Source organism: Pinus tabuliformis, chromosome Q (assembly GCF_031772625.1).
Source record: "Pinus tabuliformis cultivar Carrire ecotype Pingquan chromosome Q, CPIR1, whole genome shotgun sequence".
NCBI classification, from domain to species: domain Eukaryota; kingdom Viridiplantae; phylum Streptophyta; class Pinopsida; order Pinales; family Pinaceae; genus Pinus; species Pinus tabuliformis.
Genome location: NC_142296.1, coordinates 925,831,867 through 925,849,945, shown reverse-complemented (window position 1 = coordinate 925,849,945; position 18,079 = coordinate 925,831,867). Strand labels below are relative to the sequence as shown.

General features: G+C 36.9%; 1 protein-coding gene across 3 annotated transcripts in view; it reads left to right on the top strand.

Annotated features, from left to right (window-relative positions):
- Positions 1 to 18,079, top strand: part of LOC149222493 (uncharacterized) — a 297,411-nt gene that overhangs the window by 144,363 nt on the left and 134,969 nt on the right. For all 3 annotated transcript variants that reach the window (XM_089385462.1, XM_089385461.1, XM_089385463.1), the window contains exon 8: positions 7,609 to 7,647. In XM_089385462.1, coding sequence (XP_089241588.1) covers positions 7,609 to 7,647 — 39 coding nt within the window. The remainder of the gene's footprint in view (positions 1 to 7,608; positions 7,648 to 18,079) is intronic.

The window sequence follows — 18,079 nt, the reverse complement described above, 5'->3', positions numbered from 1 at the left end:
TGGATGTACTCTAGCCTTGAAAATTGGTGGAGAGGCTAAAGCACATGAGATCTCCATGATCCGGATTTAAACAGGAACGCAATAAAATACAGAGATAACCATAAAGACAAATATGCAGCGGAAATAATACTTCATTTCATTACTGTAAAATACTGAAATATGCTTGCAAATAGAAATGGAAATAACCTTGCTAGGGCGATGGTAGCTTATCTCTGAGAAGAGATGTGTCGGGCCTCGGCTACATGCCTCTGAACTGTTCTCCAAAAACTGTGTTACAATGAGGCTCGTGGGCCTATTTATTGTTGAGAAACAATGGAAAACCCTTCACATTCCAAAACCTAACCCTAGAAGATGAAACGCCAAATTATGGGCCCCGTTTTTGGGTAAGTTGGTACATCAAATTCCCGGGGTTGCGAATTGGTCGTACTATCTCCGTTTGACGCGCATGATAGCCCATTGGAAAGATCTCTCCGAGGACTACGATGGAAAAGACGATTTTTAGATAGAAAAATCGCTGACGGTGGATTTCCCAAAAAACGTCGTTTAGGGCCTCAACACGGCTCCGGAAGTTTAGGACCCGAAAAACTGCTAAAAATAGTAAACTGTGCTATAATTAAGGAAACAGAAAAACTGAAAGAGACTGTTGTGGGGGTCCAAATGGGATAGGTGGGTGGCCACCAACATCCACCTGGATCACTCCAAGACCCAGAAATGGTTTGGGCAGAATCTAAACAGTTTGGGAGATATTAAAATAATTAATATTTTTAATGGAGTCCCTAAGTCTAAACTTAGGGAAAATAAAATATTAATGTGAATTAATATTAGGGACTTAATCTTGGCTGTTGAATTGTCAACGAGAAAAGTATAAGAGGAGGCTTGAGGGTTACTTGGAGAACACACCGAGTTGATCAAGAATTCAATTTTCTGGGGCAGGTCTTGCTAAGGAAATCGAAGGAGTGATCAGAGTTGCAGCTGAGGGGCAGTGAATGCAGTAGCAGAGAGGCAAAGATAGTACCGGGAGCATCAACGCAGAAGCCGGGAGAGGGCTGACGCAGAGCCAGCTAGAGGCCACGCAGAAGCAGTCGGAAGCCACGCAGGGGTAGCCAAGTGCTGCGCAGAGCCAACATGGGGGACGTAGAGGCTCCAGAGGCTGACGCAGAGCCCAGAGAGGCTGATGCTAGGCTAGAGAGGTTGACGCTGGGCCAGAGAGGCTGACGCAAACCGTAGAGGTTGACGCTGGGAGATTTCGTGGGGCAGATCGGGGCTGATATCTGTCTCCGACTGAGAGGTACTACTGCCGAGGGCATTCTTTGTTGGGTAAGCAATTTCTGGCACCTAGATTGTATTCTGAAACTGCTTAATAATAAAACCCTTAGATAGCTGCACCGATTTTCCCGCATTGGGTTTTTCCGGGGCCATTAGTCCAAAAATAACGGCGTCACTTGTGTGCTTGTTTTTCCTTCAGTTGATGATCTGTATGTGTTGAGATTGTACTTGTATTTATTTTCAGTATTTACATGGTAAATAACTTGTTAATTAACAGAACAAGTAGGAAGAAATAAATCAGAAAGTACAAGAAGGATTTCTAACAGTTAGACTTAGAAATTCCAACAAAAATCTCTTTCTTAATGTCTTGTGCTGCTGTATGATGTGTCTTTCCAGTCTCCTTAGCCTTCCTTTTATAACTTCTCGTTGAGCTATATCCCTAACCCCTATCTCAAAAGTATGGATGGCTAAGCTTAGATATCAACTCACTTGAGATCAATGATTGAGGTTAAGGACATAATTACTAAATTAAATATTTTTGTTTTCCTAAGTTTCTTAAGCTCAGTAGCCAACATAATTAGTTATGTGCTTTTCGTAAGATAGACTTAAGCTAAGTTACAATAGGAACTCACTGAATACTTGAGCAAGTGTCCTAAGGAGACTTTGGGTGACTTCTGCATGCCTAGACACTTAGGCTCGTGCAAAAATACATGCCTGAGCTACAAACATCAACATGGGGAAGCTAGGACAAAAAATAGTTTGCAAATTTTTATTTTTAGAAAACATGAAAATGAAAATATTTTGAGTTTTTAAATAAGATGGTTGCTGAGATATGCTTACCTTAGTCCAATATTGCCTTTAAGTGTCGAGTTGCAAATCACAACCACTGTTAAGTTTGCCTTGCACTTTGGACAATGAGATGAGTTTGGAGTTGAGAAGATAGTATTGCACCATCGTTGTCTAAGATAGCTCCACAAGTCTCCAAGTTCAACTAGTACCAACTTCTAGTGAAGTGTCTCTGATCTTCGAGTTGATTATGGGATTGGAAGAGAATTTCACCTAGTTGAAGATACCCTGGATAAGGGTTTGTCCAACCATTGTATCTTATAGCTCCAACCTCCAACAAGATTGCAATGGAGACTAGCACCTTGGTTGCATCCTGCATGTGACTATTTAGCCCCTTGGTGGATTGTCCCTTAAATTTCTGTGTGACTAGGGTTTATGTGTGTCTATCTTATTAAGGACTATTACAACAAGAGCCAAGAAAGAAAAGAGTGCAAAAATCAACCCACAAATTGTACATAAGACGTTTGCAAATAAAAGTTCTATTTTGGCATTTAATCTCACAGTTCAATAACAACTAAAATGAGAGGAAACACTAGTCTTTTATAACTTCTCTAGTAATGGCTAGTTGGACCTCACTCCCAAAATAATACTTTTTACTTGTCATCCACAACTGAAGACTAAGTAAATTGAAGAGAAAGTGTTTTTATTAATGTTGCAAACATCCTGATTTTATTGCGATTAAATCGTGAAATCGTTGTTTTTTGCCTAACAGATATTTGCTGATTTTTACTGATATTTTCTTGATTTTTATGATATTTTGGTTTTCTAGACCCTTGCTGATTTGATCCCAATGCTGATGTTTTCAACATTGGTTTTTATTATGTAGATTGTCCATGTGAAGAGTTCGGATTGACTTGATATGGTTTTTATTACACTTTTTATCCACATGAAGAGTTCGACTTGGCATGATTTGATCCTTGGAAGTGTAATTTTCTCTTGATTTGACCCTAGAGAGGCAAGAAATGAAGAATAGTAGCCCAAGAATTCTCAACGTCCAATTCAAAATGACCCAACAGTTAGATGAAGTGCTTCGACTACTTTGCTTGGTTCAATTTGGTCCATGAGAAACTCGACTTGGTCTAAGGAAATTTTCTTTGGTGGAAAGGAGGATGACTTGACTTTGTAACAACTGCTTTTTGTCCACATGAAGTGCAATATTGCACTTTATTGACATAATTAATAACTAACTCAAAATTTCACTTTATTGACCTCCAACGACCTGTAAAAGGGGGCTGAATTGTTCCACTAGCTATATCTCCAACGCCTTGACCTCTTTTGACTTGATTGCTTGACTATTCTTGGGATCTTTGACCATCTTCAACGTTCAACTAGCCTTAATGGCTAGTTTGATCTCTGTGCCATCTCTGTTGACTCCACATGGCATCTAGTGAGGAGTCAGGACATCATCATGCATGGAATGTGGATCTCTAACGCCCTAAGGACTTTGAAGATTTTATCATCTGAGTTTTGTCTGGTCAATTTTGTAGATAACATTTGACGTAAAGATTGTCTTTTCATACTAAAATTTGACCTTGTTTTGCCACCTAAAACCAATGTTATTATACTGGATGGGAACCGTTGGAATTGGTTGGTCTGATTGTTTTGGTGCATAAACTAGTTCGATTGGTGGTACAAAATCGAAAAATGTTGGTTTGGCATTGAACTGACCTTTTTTCATTATACAAGCTAATTCTATACATAATCAACCTGTTTTGTACAACTCAACCAAGGGCCCTCCAAACACAATTTTTTAAATAAAGTAATGTTTAATGAGTGGGACGACCTAATATTCAACCCTAGGGCCCAACCAATGTTATGTAATATTTCATTTTACTTTTAAATTTTTAACATTACTAGTAATTGTTTAAGGATGTTCCACAGTGGTTTTGACCTCATTGGATTTCAATGTCACATGGTTTGGGTTCGAATTTAGGTTTGTATGAGGTTCGCCATTAGGTTCATATATATATATATATATTATTTTAAAAATATTTAAAATTATATAAATCTTTTATATTCATTTATAATTTATAATTTTCTATAAATATAAATATAAATTATATTAACTTATAATATTAAAAATTATAGTAACATGACCCTAAATCTTTGATTATAAATTTAAAATATATTAACAATAATTTCTTTTAATTACATATAATATAAAATATGTTAACTTATATTTATATATAGTAATTTTATAATAAAATAGGTTAACATTTTAATCTGTTCATAATATTATTACGTATATATTTCACCCTATGTATCATTTTAAACTTGTAATCACCATTTTAACATTTCAACGAAAGCTTTAAACCTGTAATCTCATTTTAACATTTCAACGCACCTATTCAGCTTTAGAAAATGTGTATTAATGGAAGAATTAGAAACCACTTTCTGAAACATTATTTACGCCGCTTATTAACAAACCCAAATGCCACCGCATCGGGAGCACACATCGCATCTTCCCCCAATTTTCGATTATTCACAATGTGCACATGGTCGCCTTCTTATTGGGTTAACCTAGACCAAATCTAAACAAATGATGCACCATCAGAGATCTAGCCATACCATAGATTTGTGTTGGGCCTACTATCAATCCAAGCATGATAAACAACTCGAACAAGAGTAGAAATTGAATCATCCACGTCTGCCCAAACGCCCATATTGTTGTTACAAGCTGATGTATGGATGATTTTCCAATGAAATGTGCACAATCGACGATATTGTTGTCCCTACATTCTTGAACACAGAGATCAACAAAGTCGTCATCGCCGCAAGATATGAGGTCATTTGTCCCCCGAACCTTACACCTATTTATCTACCATTTGTTATTACCAAACCTGAATGCATAGCTAAACGGAGATAAGGTCGAACCTGGTCGAACCTAAATGAAATTCGATTTTTTTTTGAAGTTTGACGAATTCCGAACCTCAAAGTTTAGGTCTGGCGAGCCCTATGACATTGTTGGATTTCATATCAAGAAAGTAGAATCTTAGATCTCACTAAAAATCTAATAGACTTAACAATTTTTAGGATTTCAAGATTGGGAAGATTGCAATGTTTCCATTGGATTTCGTTGTGTACGAGGGCATGGAAGTAGCATTTAATAAAGAGCACCAAGCCTTGTATGTACTCTAATGTTAGTGGCATTGGCTATTGAACCCCTCTATCACGACCCTAATAAAAAGTTACCCATCGCTCGAACAAAATCTTGATTTGACATGTTAAGATTTTAAAATCTTATTTTAATATTGAAAGGGTGATATTGATGATGAGGATCCCAATATAAACAATGATTTTGACGATATGTAGGTATTTGTTGTAGCATGGCTTTTTTTTTCATTTACACTAGAGGCCATCTAAAGCCTCTTTGTTGATATATTTGTGGTTCAAAGATGTATTGCACTAAGTGCTTTTTTGGTTATATGCACTCTTACTTGCGATATAAATGAGAAATTTTGGATATTTGTGTATAAATGATTTGGATTCATATGGATGCACATAAATATACATGTTTCTCTTTAAAATTTGAATATTTTATGTATTTTTTGGTCCACTGGTGTTTTGGTCCCTTTTTTTTTGAGTTCTTGGTTTGGGGGGTTGATCGGTTTGATGACTGGTTTGGTTATGATAACATTGATAGAAAAAAACACACAAGCTACAATCTGTCCTTCATTCTAACAAAGCTCAGTCATTTTCACCATGCTTCCTTGCTGAAATAGACATGGATAAGTCGCTATACAAGTAGAGAAATAATCATGAAAAAGTTATATTGTCTTTGACCATTAGCTGAGAGAGAGTACCAAACTAAATCTATTTCAATTGATTGGATACTCATAAAATATTTATCAATAAATGCTACCAAGGTGAAATTGTAGCACATCCACAAATGAATCGTTTCAAGAACTGATGAGCACAAGAAATGGGGCAAGCTTGGTCTCAAGGTGCACATATAAACCATCCACAAGCCTTTGCAAAGTTAAAATGACAGAGTACTTGTATTCAATCCTTCAACAAATTTGTTACATGAATAGAGGGCTGAATAAAATAAGCATAAGACAAGCCGCAAGAGTCATCTTGTAACAACTGGTTTCGAGAAAGAGGGTGGCTCACTGCTTCTAGAAGTTGGGCCTACTGATAAGTGTGCCCCTTCTTGTCCAATGTTGTATGCGTTACATTAAAATTATTTTATGTGGGGTCCAATAAGCATGCCCCACCCACTTCTTCTAGCTTGTTGAAATACATTTGACTGCATGAAATGGTGGGGCCTAGGAGTAGTGTGCCTTTTCCTTGCTCAGCTCAAATACATTACACTGGAGCCACCTTTTGTGGGGTCCTTAAAGGCTGTGCCAACCCCCCCTCCGATGTTGAAGCACATTCAATTTGAATGAAAGTGGTGGGGTCCCCAAAATACAACCTTTAACTTAGATAAGCCACATTAGATTGTAAATTTTAATTGTGGGCCATAGGATTTCTGCATCCTATCCTTGGCTATGATGGCTGAAATGCATGATGGTAGGCTTAGGAGGGGTGCCTCCTTTAGTGAACCAACTACACATATAAAAAGAAATAATCCCATGTGGGTTCAATGCTATGTTGCAGGAAACTTCTAGGAACCTAACGTTTCGGGCCGTACCCGTACCTGAAACGCTGAAACTTGGTTGAAACTCGACCATCATGTAATCGTCTATGAGAGTTAATATAGACTTGGTTTTCCTTCTAAATTGTCATCTATGGGTCTTATTCCCTTTTTTCTTGCAAGATAATGTGTTATTCACTTATACACACACACACACACATATATGACGTTTCAGTTGATGTTTCCATTTTTGGGAGGTGACATTTCCAAAACACAACTTAGGCCCAATGCTAGGTGCGTGGTAACAAAATCGATTTGGTATAGCTTTGTTTTCCTTCTTGTGATTAGAAGCTTGATATGTTAGTTATAAAGTAAGGAATATTGCAAATTTGTACCCAAAATCTTTCTACATGATTAAAGGTAATGTCAACCAGTTGTTGGATTCAATGGATTGATAATTGTAATTTATAAATGTGCATATATTATTTATTTCTAATCGACCTATCATTCAGATGTGATTGTTTCTCTTGACCTAAAGGCTAATTGACTTCTCATTTATTCCTTTGTTTTTATCAGAAGACAAACTTTGTTCTTCACAATATTATCTATGTTGACAGGTCTATTGAGTGTTGTATTTGTTGTTAATGCAGTAAGTAAACATTTTGAGGTCACTATGTTACAAGCAATTCATTAACATTGTCCATATTTAATGGGATTTTATTCAAATCAAATAATCATTGAGGTCGACAATCAATACATGGATTCACATAGTTGTTAATAATTTTAACGTTTTGACTAAAGTAAAACATGAAGTTTGAGGTCAAGTTTTACATGCAATGCAACTTTGGACAAAATATACACTCTACATTGTCTTTATTTTTTGATGAACTTATCAAACATTGTTGATGCTTGTGTAGGAAATGATTCTTGGAAGTCTCGATCACACATATACCAAGGTTAGAGAAGTTTGTCTTCCTAATTTCAAAATATTTTGTATAGTATTTTCTTATGTTTAATGCCATATATCATATGATGTTTTAAGCGTGGAGTTTTTAGAGTAGTTGTGTACTTGTGGGAACATTTTTAAAAGTTCACTTATGTTATCCCTAGTGGAAACTATGCATATCCTTGGTAGGCTATTCATTTTGTGCACTGTAATCATTTTGTATTTTGCAAATTTCAAGATTTGTAAGGCAATATCTGTCACAATGATTTGTGGGCTAATTGCCTTGATATTTATTTTAATTATATCTTTTGTTGATTCATGTCCTTTATGTCTTATAGGATGCACACTTTATATAGAAATTAATGACCAAACTCTTACATGCTAGCCATAGACCATTTAAAATATTCACTTTATTATATAATTTAATACTCAAGACAAGATCCTCAATAGTGGCCTATAGAAATAGCTATTAGCAATATGATCACTTGGAACCACTTGTAAGGTAAGAACATGATTTGTATTCTTCTACTTGCTCTATGATCATAAGGCAATGATAGCATAGAAATCATAGTTAGTAATTTGTCATATCTATGATTATGAGACAATGACAACATAGAAATCATAGTTAGTAATTTGTCATGTCTATGATTTTGAGGCAATGATAGCATAGAAATCATAGTGAATAATTTGTCATGACATGTTTTTCTCCTCTTTGATATTGCCATTTGATCTTTCTTGTCTTATTGACATTGAAATTAGAGAGCAAGAAATTATAATTTCATTAGTGCTCTAAATGAGGACATAAATATTTGGTACAATTGCTTTCACCAACGATAAACAAGTAGTCATTGTGATCATCGAGGTTTTATTGTACCTAAATACTATCTTTATTTGGACAAATGCATGCGAGCTCATCATTCTGTAATAATGTATTAGTCTTAGGTTTTGTCATATATCGATCTTTATAAGTGTTCAATTATGTTAGATAAGGACTAAGAATAGATAATTAGATTGTATTGTATCAATCAATAGAAATAAAGGCCTAATTACCCTATAAGCATAGCTTGGGCCACAAGTTAGGGCATTGTTACCCACCCAAGTGGGTGACCCTTATTAGAAAACTTTTCTTCTATTTTGTTTAGCGTGCCAGCCAACAATCCTATGTGATCCATAGATAGCTAGCCTCAAAGGCCCTCCGTATATGCTCCGGTCAATACTTGGTGACATATAACTTGCCTATTAGATGAAGATGGGTTATCCATTATAAGGTACATTAACCATGATTGTAATCAAGTGCTTACATTAACCATTTGGACTTTTGAAAGAGGAAAATTTGAATTTTTGAAATTTAAATTTTTGGCTCCAAGTTTGTCAAGTCGGCCTCACTCCAAGTCAAGTCGGCCCAAGTAGAGTCACACCCCTTTGACCTAAGCAGATCATTATATAAAGGTAGCTCAATCTCCTCCTTAAGGCACCTATTTGCACTGTCTAAAGAAGACAGGTTCTGGGCATCCTAGTGAAGATCAATAAGGACAAGAAGGACGAAAAGAAGGACAAATTGGACCTCTTTCTCTCTCTCTCTCTCAAGCTCACATTTGTGGATAGACTCTCTCTCTATTTGCAGTTTACATATTTTTGGGACGTTTTTGTTGTAGGGGCTGAAATTTCTGAGCAATTGCAGGGGACTAAAATTTTGGAATTCTAGTAGTTGCGAGAGGGCCAAAATTCTGGGTCAGTTCAGGTAGAGTAAAGTGCTGGATCAGGTTGGGAGGCTTGACTTGGAGGGTTTGACCAGGTGTGACCTAGTTAATGACTAAAAGGTCTAGGTGTGTCTCTTGTTGAATGAAAGAATCTCTATTGAAAAGATTGTTGGGTTTTACCCCTTCGTAGGTTTTCCAAGGGTAAATCTTGCCTTCTCTTTGTGCATTGTGATCTCTACTGTTCTACTATTCTTGTATGGTTGAATTTTTGAAGTATAACTGCTGAATGATATATTGGAATAATTTAGAAGAAGATCAACATCAAAAGTGATTATCAGTAGTTCAGAAATATTTTGCTAATCTCTATTTCACTTAGAAAATCAACAATCCTCCTATGCCACAAATTACACAAGTTGTCACTGCTATGAACTAAGGTTAGAACAGGCTCGCCTTGTAACTTGTACAAGTTGCCTTGAATAACTCGAATCACCTGAGCTGTGTCTAGGCTAGATCCTTCTAGCTTGATATATACTTGCCCTTTCTTAAACTCCATGGCAAGACCCTTATCGTTCGTGACCGAAATTGAAAGCAAATTCTTCTTGAGCCTTGAAGACAAACAACATGTCCTTTAAGTCTGAAGAGCTCGGTGACTTGAGTTGGAATGAGATCGTACCAACTGTTGCTACTGAATACTTGGCATCATCACCAAGCTCCACCTATACTGTAGAGTCTTGCTCTATTAGACTTGTCAATAACTATCGTGCTCATGTCATATGGTGAGATGCCTCACTGTCCATGTACCATGCACTCTTGGAAATCATGCTAGTAGAAAGGCAAGTAATAAATGAGAAATATTTCTCAAACTTTGCATCGAATGTACTCATCTGAGTTTTTGTTCAGGTTGCCACTTGCTTCTGCTATTGTTTCCCTTTAGCCTTCTTCTTCTTTTGACATTGTGATGCATAATGTCCATGCCTATGACATATGAAGCATTTGATTTTACTCTACTTCTTCTCTGGCTATGAGGATGACTCCTCACTCTTTACCTTTCCTTTACCAGAACCCTTTTCTTTTTCCTTCTTAGTCTAACCATTTAGTGTCAGGTGCTCGTCACCTCCCTTCTTGTTGGTTTTAGACTCCATTGAAGTCTCCTCCTAGATGTAGTCATCCTACAATATCTCAAAATTGCGAAGATCTCATGTGCATAGGTGCCCTTGACAAATGGTTCCCAAAATGTTGAGAATCCATTTAGTGTCATATTCACTGATTTTGCATTGGCCACTTTCTCTCCATCCACTGCAAGTTGATCATGAATCTAAGTGATCTTCAGGAGGTAATTGGTAATTGTGTCGGATCTGGACATATCTCTATGGATCCAAGCTTGTTTCTCAAGATCATCTTCTTGTTAATGTTGTTGCTTTTGTATAGTCTTACCAATGCCTCGAAAATCTCCTTTGTTATTTTCTTCTCAGATAGGTGAGGGATCAAATGATTCTTCACTACATCCAAGCTTGAATTTTTGGATATAACCTCTTTCTTCTCATGAGCTTCCAATTGTTGAGGATCTGTTGTCGTTGAACCTACATTCTTAATAATGTCTCAAAGATCATTTTCTTTCAACAACAATTTAACCCTAGTTTTCCATGATAGGAAATTTGACGCTCCATTCAATTTGTCCTCAATTCCAGGACTTGCTGGTGCCTGTTGCTGCACAAACTAGTAGGCCTTGTGAATAGGAAAAAGCTAGAGGGCACAACAACACCTTATGACAAAGATCCACTATCACCACAACATAAGTCCCCTTCTTTTCTTGAATTTTCATCAACAGGAGGAGTCTCAGTATCCCTTACTTGTGATAGACATGTCTAGGATAGATTTGAAGCATAGTTTTCAAAACCGGCTGTTATGAACCGAAAATCAGTCAAACCGGTTGGTTCATTAGCCCTGGTCATCAAACCAGTTGAAAAACCTGGTTTTTTGAGCGGCGCAACAGTTTTTTAGTGTGACTGGCCATAAACCGACCTATTTATGAAGGAACCGACCGATTTTCCTGTAAACAGGTCGGTTCCTTCATAAACCAGCCAATTTATTGCCATGCCAGTTACAGACCCCACAAAATGCACTTTTGTGAGTTTTGATGTCATTTTGAGGGAAATTTGGTGTTGTTTCCCTCCAAAAACAACCCCTCTAAGAAAAGCATGCCTCCCTTCACATTTGCCTCACACATATCAACCAATGTTTTAAAACTCTGACTCCGACTCGGAAACGGCCGAGGGTCGACTCCGACTCTGACTTCGACTTGGTATCGACTCGGCCCGTTTGATTTCAGTGACTTGGTCGTTGTAAAAAATACATTAAATATTTTTTTATTATTATAAAAAAAAACATAATTTCAAAGATTTTCATTCATGTTTCCAAACACAAAGCTTTAGAATATAGATAGAAGACAACATATGATCAAAGCAGGCTCATGAATATATCCATTATATCAAAATGGCACCCAATGCATTGTCCAATTCATACATGATGATGATATAGAGATCAAAACAAAAACACATAACCAAGGAGGCTAGAAATGGCCTCTACAACAAAAGTAAACTGTGAAACATCACTAGTCACCAGTACTATTGGCTACTGCTAGAGGAGCCAGCGTCATTTGGCTCAACCTCTGAATCAGAGTCAGACAGGGAAACCCATGGCTCCTCCTCCTCATCATCTCCAACTGCTACTATAGTAATGTTAGCACTAGCAGGCTGTGCAACAGCTGGACACTGAGATAGATGAGATATGCACTTCCGTCGTGGTTGAGCAGAGGAAGTACCTGCAACTAGAGGACTTGGGGCTGGGCCTGAGGCTGGTACAAGTGGATTTGCATTCAACTGAACATTTTCTTCAAGTGATGCTACCGCCTGTAAATCCAAATCAAGATTCTCATCAGAATCAAACTCTGCTGGATGACTCTTCACTACCCAATCTGATGTTGGATCAATATCTTCCAACACAATGGGATCTGAATCAGGTCTTTTGTTCAACAATTGGTTGCGTCTGAGCCAAAGGTTGTTTGGACATAGACTAGATCATTTAACCGTTTTTGATCCAAACGGTTTCTCTTCTTCGTGTGAATTCTCTCAAAGACATACCAATTGCGCTCACAGCCAGTAGCACTGCAAGTTTGACTCAAAATACGAATTGCAAACTTCTGCAATTGAGGACAATGGCTACCAAAAGCCTCCCACCATTGCGCTACAAAAAACATAGTAGTGTAAGGAGTTAGCTCAAGTTTCAACTTTCAACTGATTATATCCAACTTTCAAATTATAAACAATTTAACAAAATAAGTATTAAGAATCTGAAAATTGAAATTTTTGTTTACCTGGCTCATCGGTTTCCCTTGCAATCTTTGCTAGGTTCTTCCCAAAGGAACCTGTGGCTTTGTTGAAGGTTGTGATCTATCAGTGTATTTCTAGCTGATCACACTCCAATGGGATCATGCGATCAATGCATTCAATCAATTTGTCTCTAACCTCCCCACTCAAAGCTCATGCCGCTAGAGCTTTATAATGATACCGTGAGTTCAAAAAATTACCCAATTGCATGTATAGGGCGATGTAGTTGATTGTTCCATCTTTCATCAATGATTGCCTAAATGGGCCTATACTTAGCCACTTTATCCTTGTATACCCTCTTTATTTGCTCCTTTGCTTGATCCATAGCCTCATAAATGAAGCCCATAGCCAATCTTTCCCCATCCACCAACCACAACACCGTCACCAGTGGCTCAGCAACCTTCACAATCTCTACTACCTTTCTATAAAATATTTCTTTATTAACTTTCTTTTTCAATTCTTTGCCTTCCTGTTTGAGAGACCACTGGGTTTGATTCCATTCATCACTGGAAAATATCTTTTGCAAGTTTTTATGTTGTGAAAGCATAGATTGCAATGTCAAAAAATGAGTTGCAAATCTAGTGATGGCAGGCCTAATAATATCCCTGCCCCCTGTGTGTGTCCTCATCAGGCTCAAAATCCATGAATGATTGTAGATAAATTTTGTTATGCTTTTGGTATGATCTATCGTGTTTTTGACCCAATATAATTTGCCAATATCCTCAAGCACGAGGTCTATGCAATGTGCAACACATGGGGTCCAAAAGATGGTTTTGTGTTTTTCCTCTAACAATTTACCAGCAAGAACATAGTTAGAGGCATTATCTATGATGACTTGAACGACATTAGCCACCCCCACCTCCTCAACAACCTCATCCAATAGCTGAAACAACAATTGTCCATCTTTCACCCTATCAGATGCATCAACTGATTTTAGAAACGTGGTTCCCTATGGGCAGAAGATAAGAAAGTTTATGATGGTACAGTTCCTTTGATCAGTCCATTTGTCTGACATGATGGTACATCTTGTTTTTGCCCATGAGTTTTTGAAATATTTCAAACACTCATTAATGGAGGAAATTTCTTTATGCAAACGATACCCCCTTAACTCATGCATAGTAGGGTCTTTGAAGCCTTTTCCAATAGCAAATATGGCATCAAACATAGGCTCATAATATGGTGAACGGGAAGTATTGAAGGGGATATCAACATTATACCACCATCTAGATATGTAATCACAAGCAGTCTCCCTCAATTCTTTCTTCCAATGTTCATCTAAAGTGGGCTGCAAAGTTCTACTAGCTTCAGGACCATGTGCATCTGATGGAGAGGAGGGTGTGATAGTGAAATAACTTTTGATATTCATATCACCCTTCTTTTTCATTTTACCCTTACCCTTTTCTTGAATAGACTCCAAAGAGGGAGGAACATAGTGGAAGGGGTTGGATGCATCAGTACAAGGGATAGAAGAAGGACCCTCAAAATCAAAATGGGGGTTGGTAGCCATCATTTTTTGTATACTCCCATTCCTCCCAATTTCAGCCTCTATTTCTTTTTGCCTAGCTTTTTCTTCTTGAAACTTCTCATAGCTATGTAACAAATCCTTCCTAATCTCCCCAATTTGTGGTGATTCACATGGAGTAATTTGGCTTCTAATCCCTGCCAAGTGTTGTTTCAGCCTATTAATGCCCCCAAGGCCATCCTTAATTTTTGTATGGCAAAATTTGCAATGCATTTGACTATCAACCATTTCAGCATATGCCGAAGCAACATATTTCACTCTAGGAGCCATTTTTTGACTTGGAAATGAAAGGAAAAATTCTGAAAATGAAAACAAAAAAATAGCATTGCTTCAATGTTCATTTCTTTCACAAAAAACACTCTTTTCAATTTCCAGATTTGCACAAAAAAATAAATAAGCAAAAACAGATTTTTAGAAGTGAAAAAAAAATACCTCTAGGCACAAACTGCCTCCTCAAAGTTGCTCTGACAAACCAACATGATGTTCTTGAGTATGTTTAGGGCGAGATAGCAGAACCAGTTGAAAACTCCAATGCTGCTTTCAAACCCAGATTCAAGAAAGGAGAAGTTAAGGCAAAAAAGATTATCCTTGACTCTCTTGGAGGCTACCTCATCACTTTTGTTGCCAACCTGAAGAATCCAAAGAAATGTATGACAAGCTGATTTGAATGTATCAAGTGAACAACTTGAGTCAAATTCTTGCCTTGAAGAATCAACTCAAGGATATTAAAATGAACAGAGGAGAGATCATTCAAGCATACTTGATGAGGATATAAAAAATCAAAGATCAACCGTCAACTTCTGGCGAAGCTATTCTTGACAAAGAACTAGTTCTGATTACACTTGGAGGTCTTCCTTCTTCTTGGGAGACTTTTATTACTACCATCAGTAACAATAATAAGTTTCCCGCATTTGATGAGCTTTTGGGAAAGTGTGGTGAAGAAGAAGCCAAAATGATTTCCATGTTGGAGAATGTAACTAGGTTTGGTCTTCATAAATTATATTTGAGTCATAATGAAATGTATTTATCAAAAGAAAGAAAAAAAAGATTTATTATTATTATTATTATGACTTATTAAAACATGGGTTTCATGCTTGGGTCATCATGTTTTAGGTCAAAGTCCCCCTTGAGGACTTCTAGGATTTATTCTGAGTCATTGCCCATGTAAAGAGACTCTTCTTGGGCTTTTGAATCATGTAAACAGATTTATTATTGAGTCAAATAAGTCATTTGTCACCTCCACACCAAGTCGGCCTCAAACAGGGTAATTCGACCTCACCAAAAGGGTATATATACAAGTAGTTCGAATTCATTTGGAGACACTCACTCACACAAGTTCGATATCCAAGAGGAGGTAGAAAAAGTGTGAAATTCCAAGAGAAAAAGGAGAATTTAGAAAGGAAAAGATCGAAGTTTTTGGGTCAGATCTCTCTCACACGTGTGGATTTTCTGGTCTACTACTAGAGGGTCAAAGTGTTGCTGCTGGATCGAAGTCTTTCTGCTGGGTCGAATTATTTGTTGGGCTACTACTGGGTCAAAATGCTACTGGATCGAAGTTGCTGCTGCTAGGTCGAAGTTGTTGCTGAAAGGGTTATCATCTATAGAAGGAAGAAAGGGCTGACTTGGTGTGGAGGAAGTCTGTGACGGTCAAGATTATTGGATCATCTCGTGAAATTATTAAGGAAGAGTTGCTGACTAGGTTTTCCCCTAGATAGGGGTTTTGACCTGGCTGTCCGCCTACATTTGGTGTCTGTGATCTCTGTGTATTTGCTTTGATAACTGCTTGATGAACTAAAGATAAAAGAATAACATAAAGAATATCACAAGTAATTATCAATATTTTTTTTTTTCTGCCTTTCTAATTTTCTAACATGGTATCAGAGCTCAGGTGAAGAAGGAGGAAAAATGCAGCTTGAATATCTATTGAAAGATGAATAAGGAGTTTTAAGAAGTTTGAATAAGGGTCATCAAAAGGGTCATATAAGAAGTGAAGCCTACCATATGAACAATGCCTAACTCAATGAAGGGAAAAAACAAATTAGAAGGAGCATCCAAGTACAGGGCATGGAAGAAGAGGATAGATCTCATCCTCGAGAAGAATAAAGTATTGTATTTAGTCAAAGGAAAAGTAAAGTAGCCTACAAACGAGGCAAGTGATGCAGAAAAGGCAAAGTTTAGGGAAACAAAAATATTGGCCATGACACTAATGGTGGATGGAATAAAGGATAACCTCATTCCATATATATCCAACATAGATTCTGCTCAAGATATGTATGAGGCATTATCCAAATTATTCACTATCAAGAATCTTGGTCAAATAATAAATCTTGAGAATGAACTAAGATCTATAAAGATGACAAAAGAAGACACTGTGATATCCTTCTTTGTGAGAATAGCTAGAATCAAAGATGAACTCTAGGAAATTGATGAGATAGTACCTGGAAAGTAGCTTGTAATCACTGCACTTTTAGGATTACCAACATCTTGGAGTGCCTTCTCATCAAGTCTCAACAGTTGGATGGAAACTCCTACATTAGAACAACTATGGAATGCATGCAGTCAGGAAGAAGTCAGAATTTCTCTAGTAAGCAACAAAGAAAATGAAGAGGAGAAAGTTTCAAATTCCTATTCCGCTCATCACAAGAACAAAGGATCATTCAAGAAGTCTAAAGGGCCTAGAAGGAAGATAGACCTATCTAAAATTGAATGCTATAATTGTCACAAGATGGGTCACTATAAAAGCGATTGTTCTGAGAATTCGAGGAATAGAAAGAGAAATAGGGATCAAGCAAATGTTGCCGAAGAAGGATCTCCAAAGACGCACAAGGCTGAATAATTGTAAATAAATGACTTATACTACTAAGCCCTTCTACTCTAAGTTTTTGAATTATTGTGTATATTGATTTCTGGCACTTATAGGTTTAACATGCTTTGGAAAAACATTGTTGAATTGTTTTTTTAAAGTTATAGGTATCCCTCGAGATTGGATTAAGAGGGAGCCCTCACCATTTTCCAAAGATAAGTATCTTACTTCTTGTATTATTTTATATTTGGTTTTCCTTTTCTATCTAGATGTGTTTACACTAGATGCTAATTACATGTCTTTTATATTTTCCTTGTTTAGGAAAAGCTCGCTGATATGCTCAAAGGGCTATGAAGAAGACCTCACAAGACAAAACATAGAAGTTCTATTGAAATTGATATCCTTTAAGGTTTATCTAAACTCTAGGGTATGTCTCAGACTATACGTTTTGTTTCTCTTCATGATAAAGGTATATTCATTTATTCTAAGAAATTTGCTTTACATTACTAACAAGTGTTATGTCTAGGACCTTTGTATCATAGAGATTCTTGTTTGGGAGATTAATCATTAGATTGAATCTACACTCATTAAAATCATTATATTTGTGGAACCCTACTAGGTTCCCTATAAAACCCTAACCTAAGGGTATGCCAATGCTAATGTGAAAAACCTTAGTCTACTTAGGGTTACTAATGAAATCTAGAAAATATTATTCCTTTGATATTTGGGGTTTTGATGGTAATGTCATATTGTTATGGAAACCCTAGTCCTTTAGGGTTGGATGGTAATGTGTTCCTAGACCTTGAGGTTTTGGTAAATTAGGCTTTATGAGTAAAATCCTTATGCATCGAGTGTAAGTTTCCTAGGAATGGAACCTTAGGTGTGTGTTTGTCTGTCTGATCAAAACCCTAGCCTAATGAAGATACACATATGTCTAACTTTAAATGTATTGATATTTGTGTCCTATATATGTTATGATACGCTTGTGCATGATTATTCTAGATATGTATATGTGCTAACCTAGTTGTTGA